The sequence below is a fragment of the Nerophis lumbriciformis genome, linkage group LG20, assembly GCF_033978685.3.
Source record: "Nerophis lumbriciformis linkage group LG20, RoL_Nlum_v2.1, whole genome shotgun sequence".
Classification (NCBI taxonomy): domain Eukaryota; kingdom Metazoa; phylum Chordata; class Actinopteri; order Syngnathiformes; family Syngnathidae; genus Nerophis; species Nerophis lumbriciformis.
The window spans coordinates 8,578,323-8,601,179 of record NC_084567.2 but is presented as its reverse complement, the minus strand read 5'-3'; the positions used below and the strand labels follow the sequence as shown (position 1 = coordinate 8,601,179).

Genomic DNA, 22,857 nt, shown 5'->3' with positions numbered 1-22,857 from the left:
TTAACCCCCAATTCCAACCCTTGATGCTGAGAGCCAAGCAGGGAGGTAATGGATCCCAATTTTATAGTCTTTGGTATGACTCGGCCGGGGTTTGAACTCACAACCTACCCATCTCAGGGCGGACACTCTATGTAAATAAGTTATATTCGCAACAGCTTATAATCCAATATGGCCAATATACAGTATGTAAAAAATAATTTTTCTTTTAATATTTTGTAGGTGCGGCCATCTGCCATCTAGTGTCTACCTTTAAGTCAGCGCAGTGTAAAAGGAGTAAAAAATTCAATACGGTGTTTGTTTTATGCTTGTGTTGTATTCCTGTTCTTTTTTATGTTAAGGTTAAAGCAGCACTTAAAAACATTGGTAGCAAAATCATCAAATCGCAAGTTGAGTCAACGTTCAAAGCTGAAAACAAGGCAACTATTGGCACAACCTTCAAACATTTTAGGGCGCAACAATCTCAAAAAATCCGGCAGGAACCAGATTAAGTACAGCTGTCAGATTTAACGCTGATTTTCCTTCCTGACACTATTTTTTTTTTTTTTTTTTTACATTTTATCATTACCGCTTGCGTCATGTGTAATGATTTCTTTCACAGAAAAGAGCAATGGGTATCATTTTTACAGTAGGATATAGAGACCACACAAATCCGCTCGTCATTAGGGCAGGATTATTCAAACTAAGAGACATTGTAGAATTGCATACTCTATTAGTGATGTTCAAAGCTAGAAATAAAGTTCTTCCGACGGACTTACAAAAGTTATTTGTGTTCACGTCTGAAGATGAGAACCACAGAAGGCCGTATGATTTTAAACATCCAAGAGTGCGGACGAATATGAAGCAAATGTGCTTGTCTGTTGCTGGCGTGAAAGCATGGAATTCTCTAAACAAAGACTTAAAAAGCTGCAAGAATATTTTTTAATTTAAAAAGAGTTACAAAAAGAGACAACTGGAATTATATCAAACTGATTTTTGATTTTGATTGGACGTGTCATTGTGAAAATGCTTAAAGCAGGCATGTGATTTGACCACAATGAAAAAGACTGAAAAAATTTCCGGGGGTCTGGGGGACCAAGCCCCCCAGCCAGGTGGGGGGACAAGGGGGGCGACGCCCCCCGAAGCTCCTGGTTTTTCACCAATTTAACATGCTAAAATGAACAAAGACAGCACCATTTGAAGAAAATATTTTAGTGTTTAAAGACATGAAAACATCATTAATAGAACATACATAACCCAATTATCCTAATGAATCACTGTATATGGTTCAGTCCCAACAGTATTTAGTCACTAATATTTACATCTTGTGTTCATTTCACATCCACAGGTGTCACATTGATCAGTGTTATTATCTACAGTTTATTTACAGTATTACCACATTACTTCAGTTCACTTCACACATTAGCTTTCTCGGAGAGCCCTAACATGAGCTTTCCTTGCAAATTTCTGAGCAGCCTGCATTTTCCTTTTGGTCTCTGCTTTTGTAGCTTCTTACACAATATGGGTCATTCTCAAAATTTGCCTAGGTTTTGGTAATAAGCAGATAGCTCTAAAATAAAATTTCCTTTCATATTTGAAATCATTCTATCATTACTATTAGTCAGATATTGTATATATGGGGTAAAAAAAATGATCAGTGGTGTAACAGGTTTGCCAAGATTTATTATTGTACAAAATATATTTTAAAGTTAAGACTATTACATGATATATGCTATCAGAAAGTAGCATTAATTGTAAAATACATAACCACTAAAAACAATTCACAGTTTTAATGTATATGCCTAATTACTTTTCGCCAAAATAGGATATTCATTTATGAAAATAATTAAACATGTTTAGTATTGTTTACTCATATTTGAAAATAGGAAATAATAATAATAATGTGAGGACACTGACATATTGCATGAAACAAGTGTGAAAATATTTACCTTCAAGATTGTTACACCACTGACAATATTGTTTCAAGAGACTACATAAGAACTTAATATTACAAAATAGTATTATATGCAAATTTATTTCAAATAAATTGTCAACTGGAATCAATAATGCGACTCTTTGAATTTCTGTAATTTCATAATATATTTTCACGTGGCTTTTTATTTTTTTAGAAAAACCCATTTATATTTCGCAGAGCAATAATTGGTTAATATTTAAAACAAACATGCGTACTTCGCAAGCAAATATTTTTTAGCTTACCTCATTATTAACAACCCTGTCTGCAACTGAAGTGGGTTGTTTGGGTGGATCTTTCCTCTCCATGTCTACGGCAGTTGTCGATGTAAACAAAGGATGAAGTCCGTAAGGTTTGCTCACTTTCGGTTGACATCCAAAAGTACCAGCTAGTGAAAAGTTTGTTTTCCTTGCTTCAAGTTGTTTCATATGTTTTTGGCGTTTCGCATGTACTTCCAAAGCCTTGAAACCTCGTGATCCATAGTCAATATTATCACGACACCACATGCACAAAACCTTTCCGGGACGATCGATTTTCCGAATAAAATCACCGAACAAAGTCGTAACTTCCTTCTTCCCAACAGTATCAGTGATTTCCCTTTCCATCCAGTCCCATCGAAACTTATTTTTGACATGTTTATCAATTTCTTTTACTCGTAAAGCGTCCTTTCTCTCGAGAACCGACATCGTTTACATATGGAAAATGGCGGTAATAACCATTATGAATGATGACGTTATTAACGTCATCATTCATAACAGATGTCCTGATTGGTCACAAGGAACATATCCACCAATCAACTACGGCGTAATATAAACTACGTCTCGAATCTTGATTTAGGGTCGGAAAAAAAACGGAAAAACGGGAGATAATTTTTTTTTTTCCCCCGAGATTAAAAAAGACGGAATTCCGACTTTAGACGGAAAAATCACATGCCTGTTAAAGTAAAATGAAAAAGTATGTTGGTGGAGGGAACAGTTATAAAGTCATCTAAAATAATTTGTGTTAAAAAGGGGGCAGATAAATATAAGAATATTATTCTTCCATCTGCTCCTTTCTGATCATGGAAATGTATAAGGAACAAAAAACAATGAAACTGTCAACTGTACATGGCATGTAAATATGCATTTTCATGAAAGGAATAAAAAAGAAATAATGATTATGTGTGAGCCAATGTATATTAGCATCAAGCTAACGCATTTTTGAAAAAGTAGAACCGTACTTTACTAGCGTGAGAGCGATTTTTTTAAGTCAAATTCTTTGTTGGCATTAAAAATTGCATCACGACCTGGAGGTAGTTTGGCAGAGTCCGCTCTCAGTGCTGCTGGAGTGATCGTCAAGTGTTGAAGTGACGTCGCACGCAACCCAGGTACCGAAATGTGGCACCATTGGATTGTGCGTGGATCGGCAGAATTGGTTGTCTTCAAAGTACACTATATTGCCAAAAGTATTTGGCCACCCATCCAAATGATGAGAACCAGGTGCCCTAATCACTTATAAAATCAAGCACTTAGGCATGGAGACTGTTTCTACAAAGCATCAGTCCAGAGAAGGCGTCGCCACTGCTCTAGAGTCCAGTGGCGACGTTTTCTCTGGACTGATGAGTCACGCTTTTCCATCTGGCAATCTGATGGATCGGTCTGGGTTTGGAGGTTGCCAGGAGAACGGTACATTTCGGACTGCATTGTGCCGAGTGTGAAATTTGGTGGAGGAGGAATTACGGTGTGGGGTTGTTTTTCAGGAGTTGGGCTTGGCCCCTTAGTTCCAGTGAAAGGAACTTTGAATGTTCCAGGATACCAAAACATTTTGGACAATTTCATGGGATGGCACTTCAAGTTCATATGTGAGTAAAGGCATGTGGCCAAATATGTTTTGGCAATATAGTGTATGTTTCTATCACCTTCTCATTATTTCATCTCAAAAGCCAAAGAAAAAGCAAAAGACACGACTATGTTGTGTAAAATGTCTCACCTGGCAACCCTGCTGCTTCCTCGCTCCTCTTCATCTCTTGTCCACTCAAACATCTGGACCCGTAGTGAGCCGACACGTGTGAACCTCTGCCCGGTGGACCCCCGCGCCGCCACAGCTGGACCTCTGGAGGCGGGCTAAGACGTCCGCTGGCTCCGCCCAAGGCGGCGTTTAATATGAGCGGACTCCCCAGTGCGGCGCTGGAGGATCCCCGAGCCCAGCGAGACCATTCCTGGTTTCTTCTCTCCACCACCCGGCCCAGCGCTCCGGCTCGGCCTCTGCGCTCGGATAACATCGCCTCCTCCTCGCCGGTTCTGTGCGGCTCGTTCCGCGCGTCCCTGCCGGCCGTCAGGATGGAAACGTCCGGGCTGAAGACGGGCCAAGTGGGATCGTGTCTGAAATTGGCGCCGACTTCCTGCGAGTCGAAGCTGGCGTCGGCAGCCCCGAACAGGAAGCTGAGGTTGGCGTCGCTTGGAAACGCGTCGGGATCGGGGAGGGCGAGCTCTCGTGAAGGAAGCGGGTCGACCGTCCACGGGCTCCTCGGCGGGCTCGCCGACTCGGCTGGTTTGCAAAGCGAGGCGGTGTCGCAGAACAGCTGACGAGCAAAGACTGTCGTTATCCACTGGACATAATATTAGGTACATCACTTCTCCGTCACCTTCAAGACTTTGTGCGGCACTTCCGGGAGCAGTTCTTCCAGCTGGGTCGGCGAGGCCCCCAGTAACCACGGCAACGAAGGCGCCCTCTTCAGCATGAGCTGAGCGACCAAAGGGTTGATGCTGGGGAACTGCGACACACACTGCTCCTCCTGCGCGGACACCAGACACACGCCATCGTTATTGCGTTTATTCCACGCTGCCTCTTTACTCCAGAGCGAGTTGGCACCGCTGCCCCGGGTCAAGCTGCTGATAATCATCATTACGTGGATGTACATTATGAGCCTCGATGGATGTTTTTGTCTTTTTACATTTTTTGACTCCCATGAAGATCGTATTGTAGGACGTTTCTTTTAAGCACAGCAACACAAAAGGGAGTCTAATATTGAGGATGGAAAACTAGACATTAGAGATGTCCGATAATGGCTTTTATGCCGATATCCGATATTCCGATATTGTCCAACTCTTAATTACCGATTCCGATATCAACCGATACCGATATATACAGTTGTGGAATGAACACATTATTATGCCTAATTTTGTTGTGATGCCCCGCTGGATGCATTAAACAATGTAACAAGGTTTTCCAAAATAAATCAACTCAAATTATGGAAAAAAATGCCAACATGGCACTGCCATATTTATTATTGAAGTCACAAAGTGCATTCTTTTTTTTTAACATGCCTCAAAACAGCAGCTTGGAATTTGGGACATGCTCTCCCTGAGAGAGCATGAAGAGGTTGAGGTGGGCGAAGTTGGGGGGGGTTTTGGGAGGTAGCGGGGGGTGTATATTGTAGCGTCCCGGAAGAGTTAGAGCTGCAAGGGGTTCTGGGTATTTGCTCTGTTGTGTTCATATTGTGTTACGATGCGGATGTTCTCCCGAATTGTGTTTGTCATTCTTGTTTGGTGTGGGTTCACAGTGTGGCGCATATTTGTAACCGTGTTAAAGTTGTTTATACGGCCACCCTCAGTGTGACCTGTATGGCTGTTGACCAAGTATGTTTTGCATTCACTTGTGTGTGTGTGAAAAGCCGTAGATATTATGTGATTGGGCCGGCACGCAAAGGCAGTGCCTTTAAGGTTTATTGGTGCTCTGTACTTCTCCCTACGTCCGTGTACACAGCAGCGTTGTAAAAAGTCATACATTTTACTTTTTGAAACCGATACCGATGATTTTGAAACCGATACCGATAATTTCCGATATTACATTTTAAAGCATTTATCGGCCGATAATATCGGCAGTCCGATATAATCGGACGTCTCTAATAATTATCATTGTCTTCAATTTAAAGACAGCAGAAGAGCATTCCGGATGGTTAATAATAAATAGGTTAGTGTTAGACTCATTTTACTTGATCCAACCTTTGCTAACATTCCAAACACTCGACAAAATAACACAAATATGTATAGTTCCTGCTGATATTTTATTATTAGCGGTATCGGTATCGCCTCGGGAGTGAAAAGGTTGTAATACTGTACCCGTGAGCACGTCACAGCCAGCCAGTCTCGGTCCAGGTAGGTGACAGGGTCCTGACCGCTGGACATCAAGCTGAGGAAGCAGATCTGATTGACCCACCTGGCCACTTCCGACACCTCCGAGGCAATGAGCACCTGGCAGATTGCGGTAAACGTAACAATGTTTTCCCGTAACCCTCCACACAAAGTGTGCCTACCCTGACTTCCAGGTCCTCCGACTTCATGCCCAGGAGCACCAGAAAGGAGTAGACCAGCACCAGGTTGCTGAAGGCTTGGCTGGAAAAGCTGCCGGAACAGCAGGTGGGCACAGCTGTCAGTCGTGTTTACATTGTGGTCAGAATGTTGTGTCAGCCAGTGTTTTTCAACCACTGTGCCGTGAGATACAGTCTGGTGTGCGGTGGGAGACCATCTAATTTCACCTATTTGGGTTAAAAATATTTTTGCAAACCAGTAAATATAGTCTGCAAATTACGTGTTGTTTTTGAGTGTCGGTGCTGTCTAGAGCTCGGCAGAGTAACCGTCTAATACTCTTCCATATCAGTAGGTGGCAGCCGGTAGCTAATTGCTTTGTAGATGTCGGAAACAGCGGGAGGCAGCGTGCAGGTAAAAGGGTGTCTAATGCTTAAACCAAAAATAAACAAAAGGTGGGTACCCCTAAGGAAAGGCATTGAAGCTTAGGAAAGGCTATGCAGAACGAAACTAAAACTGAACTGGCTACAAAGTAAACAAAAACAGAATGCTGGACGACAGCAAAGACTTACTGTGGGGCAAAGACGGCGTCCACAGTCTACATCCGAACATGACATGACAATCAAAGATGTCCCCCCAAAGAAGGATAAAAACAACCGAAGTATTATTGATTGCTAAAACAAAGTACCGTATTTTCCGCACTATAAGGCGCACCTAAAAACCTACAATTGTGTCAAAAACTGACAGTGCGCCTTATAATCCGGTGCGCCTTATATATGGACCAATATTGAGCCTCCAACAGGTAAAAGTTTCAATCAATCAATCAATCAATCAATCGCAACTACGGTAAGCAGCTGCCGACTTCGTTTTCCCCCGTAGAAGAAGAAGAAGTGCGCGGTGCATGCTGGGATATATGACTGCGCGAGGCATGCCGTTTCATTTCCATTTGTTTGTTTATGTAAAGACCCCAAAATGGCTCCTATTAAAGGGGAACATTATCACAATTTCAGAATGGTTAAAACCATTAAAAATCAGTTCCCAGTGGCTTATTATATTTTTCGAAGTTTATTTCAAAATTTTACCCATCACGCAATATCCCTAAAAAAAAGCTTCAAAGTGCCTGAATTTAACCATCGTTATATACACCCGTCCATTTTCCTGTGACGTCACATAGTGATGCCAACACAAACAAACATGGCGGAAAGAACAGCAAGCTATAGCGACATTAGCTCGGATTCAGACTCTGATTTCAGCGGCTTAAGCGATTCAACAGATTACGCATGTATTGAAACGGATGGTTGTAGTGTGGAGGCAGGTAGCGAAAACGAAATTGAAGAAGAAACTGAAGCTATTGAGCCATATCGGTTTGAACCGTATGCAAGCGAAACCGACGAAAACGACACGACAGCCAGCGACACGGGAGAAAGCGAGGACGAATTCGGCGATCGCCTTCTAACCAACGATTGGTATGTGTTTGTTTGGCATTAAAGGAAACTAACAACTATGAACTAGGTTTACAGCATATGAAATACATTTGGCAACAACATGCACTTTGAGAGTGCAGACAGCCCAATTTTCATCAATTAATATATTCTGTAGACATACCCTCATCTGCTCTCTTTTCCTGCAAGCTGATCTGTCCAGTTTTGGAGTTGATGTCAGCAGGCCAGGGAAGCTAGGGTCGATAGGGGGTTTAGCTCGCTCGTCTGCGGGAACAAACTGCCGCCATTGCTTGCCGTGCTACCGAGGGCCTTTGTCCCTGAATTGCTCACACACTCCGGCAGATTCAATGGGGGTCTGGCGGCAGATTTCTTTGACTTTATCGTTGGAAATGCATCTGCTTTGAGTGTCGCAGGATATCCACACATTCTTGCCATCTCTGTCGTAGCATAGCTTTCGTCGGTAAAGTGTGCGGAACAAACGTCCAATTTCTTGCCACTTTCGCATCTTTGGGCCACTGGTGCAACTTGAATCCGTCCCTGTTCGTGTTGTTACACCCTCCGACAACACACCGACGAGGCATGATGTCTCCAAGGTACGGAAAACAGTCAAAAAAACGGAAAATAACAGCTGATTTGACTCGGTGTTTGAGAAAATGGCGGATTGCTTCCCGATGTGACGTCACGTTGTGACGTCATCGCTCCGAGAGCGAATAATAGAAAGGCGTTTAATTCGCCAAAATTCACCCATTTAGATTTCGGAATACGGTTAAAAAAATATATGGTCTTTTTTCTGCAACATCAAGGTATATATTGACGCTTACATAGGTCTGGTGATAATGTTCCCCTTTAAGAGACACGCTTCCGACGCAGAGTTTAAACTCAAGGCGATCAGTCACGCAGTAGACCACGGGAATAGAGCAGCAGCGGGCATGTTGGATGCCGTATCCGCCCAACTGTTTAATTCGGACACTGAAGAAGAACAATTCGAGGGATTCGTGGATGAGGAATAACTTCTTAAAGTGAGCTTTACATGTTTATTTTGTGTGTTGTTGTGTTGTGTGACATTAACGTTTGAGCAACGTTGAGTTATTGCTCTGCACTATTTGGAGTGCTACTATATTGTGATTGCACTAACGTTGGATTTACCGTGACAGTATCACTGTTGTTTACCTGTTTATTGAATCAGGGAAAAGTTCCCCTCCACTATGTGATATAAATGTTGCACTACAAGTTATACCTTGCTGTTGTTAAAAGATAAACAAAACACCACGTCACTGACTTTACCTCGGGGAAAATAATAAAACAGCTGTTTATTCATTTTGGGAGTGAACAGAGTTGCCAGAACGCTGGTTTGTAATCTATTAATAAAGTTTGACTGACCTATCTCAGTGGTTCTCAACCTTTTTTCAGTGATGTACCCCCTGTGAAATTTTTTTAAATTCAAGTACCCCCTAATCAGAGCAAAGCATTTTTGGTTGAAAAAAAGAGATAAAGTAAAATACAGCACTATGTCATCAGTTTCTGATTTATTAAATTGTATAACAGTGCAAAATATTGCTAATTTGTAGTGGTATTTCTTGAACTATTTGGAAAAAAAGATAAAAAATAACTAAAAACTTGTTGAAAAATAAACAAGTGATTCAATTACAAATAAAGATTTCTACAAATAGAAGTAATCATCAACTTAAAGTGCCCTCTTTGGGGATTGTAATAGAGATCCATCTGGATTGATGAACTTAACTCTAAACATTACTTCAAAAAAAAAGAAAAAGAAATCTTTAACATCAATATTTATGGAACATGTCCACAAAAAACCTAGCCGTCAACACTGAATATCGCATTGTTGCATTGTAATGAATGGAATAGCCTACTTGATTTGATGTTCAGTTTATGAACTTACATTCATATTTTGTTGAAGTATTATTCAATACATATATTTATGAAGTATTTTTGAATTGTTGCTATTTTTAGAATATTTGAAAAAAATCTCACGTACCCCTTGGCATACCTTCAAGTACCCCCAGGGGTACGCGTACCCCCATTTGAGAACCACTGACCTATCTGACTGTTTTGTTGACATTCCCTTTAGCGCAGCTCCATCTAATGGATGCATAACGTAACCCCTGCCTCTACTGTAGCGTCTATTCTATGCGCCTTATAATGCGCTGCGCCTTATATATGGACAAAGTTTTAAAATGGGAAAGGAAGACATGAAACTGCTACACGAAAATAGCAAAAAAAGAGAGCGCAAGACAAGAACTAAAACACTACACACACAGGAAAACAGCAAAAAACTCAAAATAAGTCATGGCGTGATGTGACAGGTGGTGACAGTACACCTACTTTGAGACAAGAGCTATAGTGATGCATGCTTGGTTATGGTTTAAAGTCATATCCAACAATTGCGACAACTACTTTTTACTGTCAACTGAGTTTTGTTTTTGCCTCCGGATTTTTTCAACGCAAAAAATGTGCCCCGGCTCAAAAAAGGTTGAAAAACACTGGTGTAAGCGATAAGGACATTGCTGGTCCTAAATGTGGCAAGTAGACTGTGAGGGTTATGTTCCAAGACCACAGCGACTGGGCAAAATAAATGCAAATAATGAAGACAGCCTTGAAAAAAGCTTATTTTTGATCTGCAAAGTTAGAGAAATTCCTCGAAAAAAAAATCCAAGTACAGTGGAACCTCGATTTATAAACCCCTTTATTTGCAAACTTTTACGTTTGCAAACATTTAGAACTGTGCCTGTGTCCCTCTGGCAGTCATTTTGTGCTTGGTTGTACGAAAGAGATTGAGGAAGCCAGCTTTGTACCACAGCAAGTTTTTAATGCGATGAGAACAGACTTTTCTAAAAAATGACTTATTTCCCAGTAGAAGAGAAGACTACCTTTTGAGAATAGCCTCTCTCCTCCTCTGTCTGCTCATTTCTCTCCTCTAATAAACTGCTCCTCCGTGATGCTAATGTACTATAAGTGGGTTTCAATTTTCAAAATTATTATCATTGTAGCAATGTGGTTGTTCCAGTTAAAGGGGAACATTATCACCAGACCTATGTAAGCGTCAATACATACCTTGATGTTGCAGAAAAAAGATCATATATTTTTTTAACCGATTTCCGAACTCTAAATGGGTGAATTTTGGCGAATTAAACGCCTTTCTAATATTCGCTCTCGGAGCGATGACGTCACAACGTGACGTAACATCGGGAAGCAATCCGTCATTTTCTCAAACACCGAGTCAAATCAGCTCTGTTATTTTCCGTTTTTTCGACTGTTTTCCGTACCTTGGAGACATCATGCCTCGTCGGTGTGTTGTCGGAGGGTGTAACAACACGAACAGGGACGGATTCAAGTTGTACCAGTGGCCCAAAGATGCGAAAGTGGCAAGAAATTGGACGTTTGTTCCGCACACTTTACCGACGAAAGCTATGCTACGACAGAGATGGCAAGAATGTGTGGATATCCTGCGACACTCAAAGCAGATGCATTTCCAACGATAAAGTCAAAGAAATCTGCCGCCAGACCCCCATTGAATCTGCCGGAGTGTGTGAGCAATTCAGGGACAAAGGACCTCGGTAGCACGGCAAGCAATGGCGGCAGTTTGTTCCCGCAGACGAGCGAGCTAAACCCCCTGGATGTCTTGGCTCACACCGTCCCTTATGCCACCGAAGATGATCAAGAGAAGAATATCGACCCTAGCTTCCCTGGCCTGCTGACATCAACTCCAAAACTGGACAGATCAGCTTTCAGGAAAAGAGCGCAGATGAGGGTATGTCTACAGAATATATTAATTGATGAAAATTGGGCTGTCTGCACTCTCAAAGTGCATGTTGTTGCCAAATGTATTTCATATGCTGTAAACCTAGTTCATAGTTGTTAGTTTCCTTTAATGCCAAACAAACACATACCAATCGTTGGTTAGAAGGCGATCGCCGAATTCGTCCTCGCTTTCTCCCGTGGCTGTCGTGTCGTTTTCGTCGGTTTCGCTTGCATACGGTTCAAACCGATATGGCTCAATAGCTTCAGTTTCTTCTTCAATTTCGTTTTCGCTACCTGCCTCCACACTACAACCATCCGTTTCAATACATGCGTAATCTGTTGAATCGCTTAAGCCGCTGAAATCCGAGTCTGAATCCGAGCTATTGTCGCTATAGCTTGCTGTTCTTTCCGTCATGTTTGTTTGTGTTGGCTTCACTATGTGACGTCACAGGAAAATGGACGGGTGTTTAAAACGATGGTTAAAATCAGGCACTTTGAAGCTTTTTTTAGGGATATTGCGTGATGGGTAAAATTTTGAAAAAAAACTTTGAAAAATATAATAAGCCACTGGGAACTGATTTTTAATGGTTTTAACCATTCTGAAATTGTGATAATGTTCCCTTTTAAGGATTTTTGACATTTCAGATCGCTTGTGAGGGCACCATGCAAGACAGTTCAGCTCGTTATTAAAAAGACATTTAATTCATCACCCCCTTGTTATGTTGGTTTAATATACAGTACTGCACAGCACATTATATTGCAGACCTGGGCAAATTAAGGCCTGGGTGCCGCATGTGGCCCGTTAATCTTTTCAGTCTGGCCCCCAGGACAGTCCCAAATATTTTTTTTTTAATCTTTTAGATGGAAACTGTAGCTGCCATTATGATGTGCAGTGCTGTTTTCAAATTACCGTAAGTTTTGAACTATATAAATAATTTCAATGGTTGTAATTAGCGCATTTGCATGATATACTAGTTACTATGCTAATCTAATGAGTTACTATCGTAATCTAATTAGTTACTATGGTAATCTAAGTCCCCAAGCAGTGTGGGTGGGGAGCGTTTCCACAGAGTGTTTCCAGAGCGGCCAGCCTGAAATGCGGGTGTCAGGGACAGACGAGGAAGGAGATTTTTACAACAAAGTTCTAAAGCCTAGTGATATATCAGATGAATCAGATCGGAGGTGGGGTTTTTTTACCCTTCACGTTCATATATCGCTGTGTTTCTTGCAGTTTTGATGCGCTTCGCTTGATTATAAAATATGTTGATGGAGAGGGGGTGTGACGTTTATATGTTGTCAATATTCAGTGTTTTATCGTTCATAGTTAATATTGTGAATCCCATATTCTTTATTTACATGTACATTCTCATTCAGTAAAAAAATGTAAAATTCCATTCTGTTAGGTGGTCTGTCATAACGTTTTTAGCATTCAATCAGACATTATTGTGAGTTTTTCTATTAGTGTTCCTAAAAATCAGATACACTGGCCCCCAGACACATTTTTTTCTCTAAATTTGGCACCCTGAGTCAAAATAATTGCCCATGCTTGTTAAATCGTGTTCAAAGTGTAAAAACCTTCACTAAAATATGGACATTGGTCGAAGCTGGAACACATTATTAAATTTTGCATTGTTTCTTAATTTGCTTAACTTTTATATTTACGAAAACCTGTTTAAAAAAAGGTCAATCATAAATCGAGGTTCCACTGTATTGTTTTGAAAGTGAAAAATATCAAAATGGCTTCCACATCCTTTGATTTCTCCGTCTGCTTGCGTGAATTGACTTGAGAGGCCGCTTCATAGCTGCGACACTTTTTTTCCTCAATTTTTAGTTATTCAAGTGTGAGATGATTTCCGATGCAAAGCGTAAAAACGACAGTATTTACAGTAAAAGTGTGCACTGACCCTGCATCTGTGCAGTGCACGATGATCCAGCAGTGAGTGTACTGGAAGGATAAAGCAGTAAGCCTCATCACCACCACCTCGCTGGCACGCTCCTGATGCAGCTCATCCTGCTCCTACACACACACACACACACACACACACACACACACACACACACACACACACACACTATGGCAACTATCACAAATCACTCAAATAGGATGTAACCAATACTGGTACAAAGGGCACACAAATGATAATTCAGTGCTCCTGCGGTGTGTGTGTGTGTGTGTGTGTGTGTGTGCACCTGAACCATGATGGCGGTGCGCTCGTCCACCGTGATGACAATGTAGTGGTCCGTGCCTCCGAGAGTCTGCAGGGACGGACAGTGACTGCGCTCCAGCACCGACACGTTAAACCTGCGACGCGGTCACACTGCAGTCAGGTAGGGTTCCTTTTCAAAGTGACTAACTTCATACTAGCTAGTGGCGGAAAACTGTCAGCGTGACAAAAACTGCTGTCAAAATATTATACTTTAGGGGTGGCGAGAAAAAAACAAAACGGTTCACATCCAAATCGCGATTCTAGCTTTTAACGATTCTGAATCGAATCAGAATATTCCGCAATAGACGTCATTCGTCAGCAGCAGAGAGGAGATTTTGCAACCAATTTTGAAAATGTTTTTATTTAAATGATTAAAAATGTTATCAAATTAAACATTGCAAGAATAGGTTATAATCAAGAATCAATTCTCAATTAAATCTTTACTGCAAGGATTGGAAATCAAATTGAATGAATGGGACTTTACATATTCCTATTATATATTCACGTCCCTATTAAATGTTGACATATTTTCCACTTAAAAATTTGTTCATCTTTTAAAACTACTGTTGCCAGAAATGTACACAATATGATATATATATATATATATATATATATATGTGTGTGTGTGTGTGTGTGTGTGTGTATATGTATAGAGTTATGTGAACTTACTGTCGTAAACTTTTTTTTATATGAATATGTATATAAAATTAATTACATTTGATTAAATTTAAATTAATTTTTGGGGGTGCTGGAAAAAATAATTCACATCAACTTATTATTTTGGTGTTTTTATCTATATAGAGTTATGTGAGCTTACTGATGTAACTTATTATATATAAACATCATTTAATTTTATATAATCGTTATAAATAAGAATCCCAAGTTGATGAGAATTGTTTTTTTCCAAAATAAATTTAAACTGAATTAAAATGTATTAATTTTATATACATATTCATATTAAAGAAAAGTTTACGACAGTAAGTTCACATAACTCTATACATATATATATATACACACACACACACACACGTTTGTACACACACACACACACATATATACATATTTATATGTATATATATATATATATATATATATATATATATATATATATATATATATATATATATATATATATATATATATATATATATATACATACACATTTATATGTATATATATATATATATATACACATATATATATATACACACACACACACACATATATATATATATATATATATATATATATATATATATATATATATATATATATATATATATATATATATATATATATACACACATATACATACATACATATACTGTATATAAATATATAAACACATCAAAATTATACTCATAAATTTATTTCAAGAGATATTCTCTTATAATTATTATGTAATTCTTTTTCAACCTTGGGATTTGTTTTTCTAACCAGGTTAAAAAAAGATATCTAATAAACAATTAGAGATGTCCGATAATATCGGCCTGCCGATATTATCGGCCGATAAATGCGTTAAAATGTAATACCGGAAATTATTGGTATCGTTTTTTTATTATCGGTGTCGGTTTTTTTTTTGTTTGTTTTTTATTTTTATTAAATCAACATAAAAAAACTTAAGATACACTTACAATTAGTGCACCAACCCAAAAAACCTTCCTCCCCCATTTACACTCATTTACACTCATTCACACAAAAGGGTTGTTTCTTTCTGTTATTAATATTCTGGTTCCTACATTATATATCAATATATATCAATACAGTCTGCAAGGGATACAGTCCGTAAGCACACATGATTGTGCGTGCTGCTGGTCCACTAATAGTACTAACCTTTAACAGTTAATTTTACTAATTTTCATTAATTACTAGTTTCTATGTAACTGTTTTTATATTGTTTTACTTTCTTTTTTATTCAAGAAAATGTTTTTAATTTATTAACTTATTTTATTTTACTAATTTTTTAAAAAGTATCTTATCTTCACCAAACCTGGTTGTCCAAATTAGGCATAATAATGTGTTAATTCCACGACTGTATATATCGGTTGATATCGGTATCGGTAATCAAAGAGTTGGACAATATCGGGATATCGGCAAAAAGCCATTATCGGACATCCCTATAAACAATGGCAGCTTCTAAAAAACAGCTTTGACATAGTCAATCTTTAAAAACAATAATGCTTATGAAAACACATACTGTATCAAGTACTAAATTATATTTTAGTAATGTTATGGTATTATTAAAGTCCAGTATATTTCCATAACCCTGCTGTTTTTTATTGGGTGGGGGGGCGGAACAATGCTGAGGTAAAACGATTCACACCATTTAAAACACCCACTTAATTTAGTTGCAAGACAAAAGAAAATAGTACAATTTATGGTGAATTGTAGGGCCATCTGGTGGACAAATTGAAAAAAAATTAAGACCAGTGGTCCAAAGTGAAATTTGACATAAGTAATGATTTAGTTTAGGTTATGACTAACGTGCGATCAAAATTGGCATTTTTTTTTAATGGGACATTTTTTGCCACAGGGAAAAAAAGTGTGGGTTTTTGTGTAGCGTGGCCTCATTAGGCTAATTTAAGAAACACAGGTGTCAGATTAAACATATTTTTGGATTTGGCAGATTTGACATGTATGCTTAGGAATGACATACATAGATCTCTGAAGGCTTAAATATAAGATGTGGAGAGAATCACGTCAACATGGGGGATGTTTTTGTGTGTTGCGCTTGCAGTGCGAACACTTACGTGGACTCCAGCGCCTGCAGCAGCAGCGGACAGTTGAGGAGCGTCTCTGTCGCCAGCAGCACGTACGCCACCTTGTCCTCCAGGCACCAGGGGGCGCTCTCGGGGAGGACGGTGTCGAAGATGAGGTGCTCCACTTTTCGCTCTTTGCAGATGGTCGCCCACGGCGACGGGCCCGGATGGTCGTACTCCACCACCAGGGAGAAAAGGTTCCAGGGGAAGTCTGGGCCTAAATGTTGCTGGTACACCATCACGCACACACTCTCCTGCACGCTGCACAGACCAGGTGAGAGAACCAGAACTGGACGTGATCACTTTTTAAGTGTCCGCAAGTCAGTTACTGCTCGTTAACATGTTAGAAACATTCATTATCATATTCAAATGACATGACTTGTGATCCCTTCCAAGTCTCCTAGGGCAGTGTTTTTCCAACCTTTTTTGAGTAAAGGCACATTTTCGGAGGCACACCACCAGCGGAAATTATTAAAAAAAACAACTGAGTTGGCAGTAAAAAGTCGTTGTCGCAATTGTTGGATGTGTCTTTAAACCATTACCAACCAATGCGTCAATATAGCTCTTGTCTCAAAGTAGGTGTACTGTCACCACCTGTCACATCACACCATGACTTATGAGTTTTTTGCTGTTTTCCTGTGTGGAGTGTTTTAGTTCTTGTCTTGCGCTCCTATTTTGGTGGCTTTTCCTGTTTTTTTGGTATTTTCCTGTAGCAGTTTCATGTCTTCCTTTGAGCATTATTTCCCGCATCTACTTTATTTTAGCAATCAAGAATATTTCAGTTGTTTTTATCCTTCTTTGTGGGGACATTGTTGATTGTCATGACATGTTCGGATGTACATTGTGGACGCCGTCTTTGCTCCACAGTAAGTCTTTGCTGTCGTCCAGCATTCTGTTTTTGTTTACTTTGTAGCCAGTTCAGTTTTAGTTTCGTTCTGCATAGCCTTCCCTAAGCTTCAATGCCTTTTCTTAGGGGCACTCACCTTTTGTTTATTTTTGGTATAAGCATTAGACACCTTTTAACCTGCACGCTGCCTCCCGCTGTTTCTGACGTCTACAAAGCAATTAGCTACCGGCTGCCACCTACTGATATGGAAGAGTATTACACGGTTACTCTGCCGAGCTCTAGACAGCACCGACACTCAACAACAACACAATTTGCAGACTATAATTACTGGTTTGCAAAAAAAATGTTTTAACACAAATAGGTGAAATTAGATAATCTCCCACGGCACACTAGTGTGCCGCAGCACAGTGGTTGAAAAACACTGTCCTAGGGGGCAATCGCTCATTGAAATACAGCAGGACACACAAAAGTAGTACTGCATTAATAAAAGCCAGTGCTGTGGTATTAAATGTATGCAGAACGTAAACACCGTTTCTAATGTCTTAACGAGGGCGTGGTACTCTCAGGTGACGTTTTATAAAGTTGACTAATGAGCAGAATTTCTTCAAGAGATGAGAATCTAATTGTGGTTTGGTGTGTGTCAATCTGTATAATTACTTTGAATGTGCCATAAATCAATTATAATTTTGATTAAATACATAAATGTGTCATTAAATATGTCTATGCATTTATTTGAAATGTATTAGTTTTTTAATATTTCATTTTACAATTATTTCAATATTTATTTAATCCATTAATTATTGATTTCATGATTTAATTATTTCACAAGCAGAACTGCTGATTGACAGCTGAGTTTGACAGTTAAAATTAATTTGTGAAGTGAATAATGAAAAAATGTAATCAATAATTAATTAAATAATTAAACATTGAAATACCTAAATATAATTTTAAATTAAATGGATTCATGACACTTAATATCAGCATTAATGTATTTAATTCCGACACATTTAATTAATTATTTGAAGATTTATTGTTTTATTTTGTCCCATTTGACCCTCCATAACATCTGTGGACATTTGTGATACTGAAAAAAAAAGGAAATGTCAATTTACAGCTGATGTAAAAACGTAAACAACATTTCCTCATAGGAAGATTCATCCTCCAATGTAACTTTTGACAAAAAGTCGTCTTCATTATAATGCACATGTGATAAATTAAAATAAATGCTTCCATATATTCCGGTAGTGGGAGTAAAAACATACCTGCTGACGACACTGGCACCATTTAGCTTGCTCTTGTTCTCGCTTGGGTGAACAGCAGTCACAGCTAAAGGGGGCGACACATTTAAGACAATAATTCATGGCGACACACAACCAGCAATTTATGGATTTTCCTCACACATTATGAAAAAACAATTCATGTGTAGTGTCTCCATCTAGTGGTCTGGCTGGTGAAATACAGTTTCATCAGCCCTTCCAAGGTTCACAGGCTTTGTGCAAAATTGCCTTTGGACCTTTGGAAATTGCCAGCTGTGTGCCGGTGCAGCAATTATTTGGTGCATTGTGATGTGACACAACTGAATATTAGTTAGAAATTCTTCAAAAATCTATTATTTTCCATGACAGCCCTCAGATGCTTGCCAAAACAAAAAAAGACGCTTTAAATGACAGACTGTATTGTAGCGTCTAGCACAGGGGTGTTGAACTTGTTTTCATGGAGGGCCACATCGCAGTCATTGCTGCCCTCAGAGGCCCGCTTGTAACAGTGAATGTAAGAATATAAAATCATAATAGTTTCATTATATTATTGCCTATGCATTTGGTTATTCGATTTTTGTACGTACAAATTGATGGATAACTTGCTTTGAAAGCAGATTTTAAGTATTTATTGTTATATTTACAAACTATCATATGGTATATAATAATTAGGGGTGCTAAAAAAAATGTTTTTTTTTTTTATCACATTCGAATCCTGATTTTTTTTAGTAATTTTCAAAAATCTGTTATATATTTTTTTTGGACGAATTAATTAAAGAAACTTTTTTTTTTAGGCCATCTCTATGGTTATTTGGTGCACGTATGTGTCATACGTCAGCAACCAAAAGGAGGTTTTGTAACCTGTAAGCTGTTTTGTTAAAGTGTTGTCATTATTATACCAAATAATACATTGCAAAAATCAGTTTGAACCGAGAATCGTGTTGAATCGAGTATCGATTATGAATCAAATCCTCACCCCAAGAATCGGAATCGAATGGCGAGGTGCCCAAAGATTCACACCAATAACAATTGAATATTTGTTGCATGAGCAGATAATATCAAAGGTTAAAACATATAGACTAGACCAGTGGTTCTTAACCTTTTTTCAGTTATGTACCCTCTGTGAACATTTGTTTCAAGTACCCCCTAATCAGAGCAAAGCATTTTTGGTTGAAAAAAAGAGATAAAGAAGTAAAATACAGCACTATGTCGTCAGTTTCTGATTTATTAAATTGTATAACAGTGCAAAATATTGCTCATTTGTTGTGGTCTTTCTTGAACTATTTGGAATAAAATATGTAAAAATAACTAAAAACTTGTTGAAAAATAAACAAGTGATTCAATTATAACTAAAGATGTTTACACATAGAAGTAATTATCAACTTAAAGTGCCCTCTTTGGGGATTGTAATAGAGATCCATCTGGATTCATGAACTTAATTCTAAACATTTCTTCACAAAAAAAGGAATCTTTAACATCAATATTTATGGAACATGTCCACAAAAAATCTAGCTGTCAACACTGAATATTGCATTGTTGCATTTCTTTTCACAGTTCTTTTTGACAGACTTTTTTAAAAAATCTCACGTACCCCTTGGCATACCTTCAAGTACCCCCAGGGGTACGCGTACCCCCATTTCAGAACCACTGGACTAGACTTCCTTTTTTATTGTCATTCAAATTTGAACTTTACAGTACAGATAAGAACAACATTTTGTTGCATTAGCTCATGGTAGTGCAGGATAAAAAAGCAATAAGGTGCAGATATAAATATATAGATTACTGTACAGATAAATATATTGCCCTTTTGCATATGAAATATGGAATTTCCTGTATTACATACATGTTTTTCTGTCAAAATGGAAACAAAGAAAACATTTAGTAAGAACGATGAAGTATGCACATTATTTCCAGGCTTTCGCGGGCCACATTAAATAACGTGTCGGACTATCACGACATTTTTGATGACGAGAAGATGGTCGGTTAAAAGTTTATTGCGAAACTGGCTACTGTCACCGTCGACCACAACAAATAAACAACAGCAACAAAAACTTTTTTTCTCTCTCTCTCTCTCCATACTCAACCTTCCATTCTCACTTTCACAACACACAGTCGGACACTGTCAACACTGCACATAATGACAGTTTGCTACAATATTGAATCTGCAGAGTGCAACAAAATATGATTTTAGGTCAAACAAGTTATTTGTCAAGGATATTGTTTGGTTGTTTAATTAATTATTCCTAAAAATGTTGTATTAAACTTGCTCGTCGTGAAATCTGTGAAAACAGCTTACAATTATTTCAGTTAAAAAAACATTATTTTTAAAAGCACTTGATGTGTTACACTTTATGTAATAGGAGATGTTTTTATTGTGGGAATTGTGTTGGATTGTTCCGTCTGATATTTGTTTACTTTATTTAACGGATGCTGACAAATATGCTTTGTATAAAACAAATGCTATGTAAGGAAAAAGATGCATCGATAATCAATCGTTAATCAAATCCTAGTGCTGGAATTGTAATCAAATGGCAGACAGGGAAGCTTTAAGTTTGAACATTTAGTTTTTCTTTAGTAAAAAAAAAAGCTAACTGCATGAGTTGCTGTTAAAATGTTAGCATGTTGCTCACATGCTAGTGGTGCTAACGTTTGTGTCCTCCTGTCCAACGTCTTAATGTTTCGGGTATATGGCTTTCATCACCTTTAACAGGTGTATAGTTACAGTGTATACAGTACATCCGGAAAGTTTTCACAGCGCTTCACGTTCACATTTCCCTATGCTACCATAGGTGTGTCAGAATAATTGTATCTAAGTTATCACAAAACTTTGTGTTTCAATGAGTTCCTGGCGAGCAGATAAAAGCTGTCTTTGATCTTACCAATCAAAAGGCTTGTAAAACTCCACTGTGTAGGATGGGAAGCGATATGAAGGTGTTGGTTTCTTTGATCTATTGTAATCCACTGGAAGATCTTGTCTTGACCCAAGATCTACAAAGCGGAGAGGAGGCAGGACCTGACCCCCCTCCAGGCACCTTTTCTTTGAACTGTTTTGTAACCAAAGGCAACAGCTATTTACGACCCCCCTTCCTTTAGAAACAGCTGTTGCCCTGCAATCAGGGAAAGTCCAAATAAAAGAGGAGGCGTGCGACCTTTCGTCAGAGCGTGGTGGAAGACTGTACAAAGAGTAAGCCCAGACGTTTCTCCTCAATGAGTTAAATTTAATTCTGTCTCTGTTTAATTCCTTGCTTGTCTGTTTAATAGATGTCATCAGTGTTTGAACCTGACAAGGTGGACTCCAATTAAGCTGTAGGAACATCTCAAGGATGATCAATTGATGCCCCTGAGCTCACTTTTGAGCTTCCTGGCAGAGGCTATCAATACTTATATACATGTGATTTATTAAGGGGTTTTATTTCTAATACATTTGCAAAAAAATCTAAAAAATTCAGTTTCACATTGTCATTATAGGGTTTTCGGGGATGTTCAAACTACGGCCCGCACGCCAAATGCTTCCTGCCGACGTCTTCAATTTGGCCCGCGAGACGCCATGAATTCAATAAGGAATTTTACCCACAGGGACACTTCATTAATTTTTAATGCTGCTAATTAACGCCTTCTGGTGGAAAACATAAGAAAGTCAGTTAAATGACCTTTAATTATGCACTGAATGGAAGAGTGCGCATCATTAACTTATATACCCCAATGCAAACAACTTTCCTAGTCATGGAGAAAAAAAAAATCCAACCAACACAAAATGTCAACAGACATTGTCACACATAACACAACCTGATCACAGAACTTTGTGGACATTATAAAAAACGTCCATGCACCATGAAAACAATCTAAATTACACTCATTTAAATCCATTACAAAGAATGACGGAAAAAAAAGCAAAACACTCGCCACACTTATCCATGTTTGACGCATTTTAGGTGCTTGATATTTCTGATTGATTACAAAACTTTAAGGAGGTCGTCATGTAAGTAAACAATGTAGAAGTCAAACTTTCACATACTCTAATATAATATACCGTATTTTCCTGACCATAGGGCGCACCGGATTATAAGACGCACTGCCGAAGAATGGTCTATTTTTTATCTTTTTTCATATTTAAGTCATATTAAAAAAAAAAAATTCTAAATTGAGTACCGGTATGTTTTAGTGCTTTCATGGCGAGTTTACTGACAGATATAAGTAAGAACTTTACACTACTTTATATTAGAAATGGCAACAGCGGAGGACGAATGTCCCATAACAAGAAGATAGAGAAAAAGAAGAAGCATATCGACTATAGTGACGGCACAGACTACAAAGGTAGACGCGCGCAATTTTTCAGGATTTATGCAGATCCCA

General features: G+C 38.6%; 1 protein-coding gene across 3 annotated transcripts in view; it reads right to left on the bottom strand.

Annotated features, from left to right (window-relative positions):
* Positions 1–22,857, bottom strand: part of shoc1 (shortage in chiasmata 1) — a 70,055-nt gene that overhangs the window by 5,177 nt on the left and 42,021 nt on the right. For all 3 annotated transcript variants that reach the window (XM_061980364.1, XM_061980366.1, XM_061980365.1), the window contains 8 exons: positions 18,511–18,574; positions 16,393–16,662; positions 13,626–13,737; positions 13,340–13,452; positions 6,243–6,330; positions 6,049–6,180; positions 4,572–4,721; positions 3,917–4,508 (listed from right to left, as the gene is read on the bottom strand). In XM_061980364.1, coding sequence (XP_061836348.1) covers positions 3,917–4,508; positions 4,572–4,721; positions 6,049–6,180; positions 6,243–6,330; positions 13,340–13,452; positions 13,626–13,737; positions 16,393–16,662; positions 18,511–18,574 — 1,521 coding nt within the window. The remainder of the gene's footprint in view (positions 1–3,916; positions 4,509–4,571; positions 4,722–6,048; positions 6,181–6,242; positions 6,331–13,339; positions 13,453–13,625; positions 13,738–16,392; positions 16,663–18,510; positions 18,575–22,857) is intronic.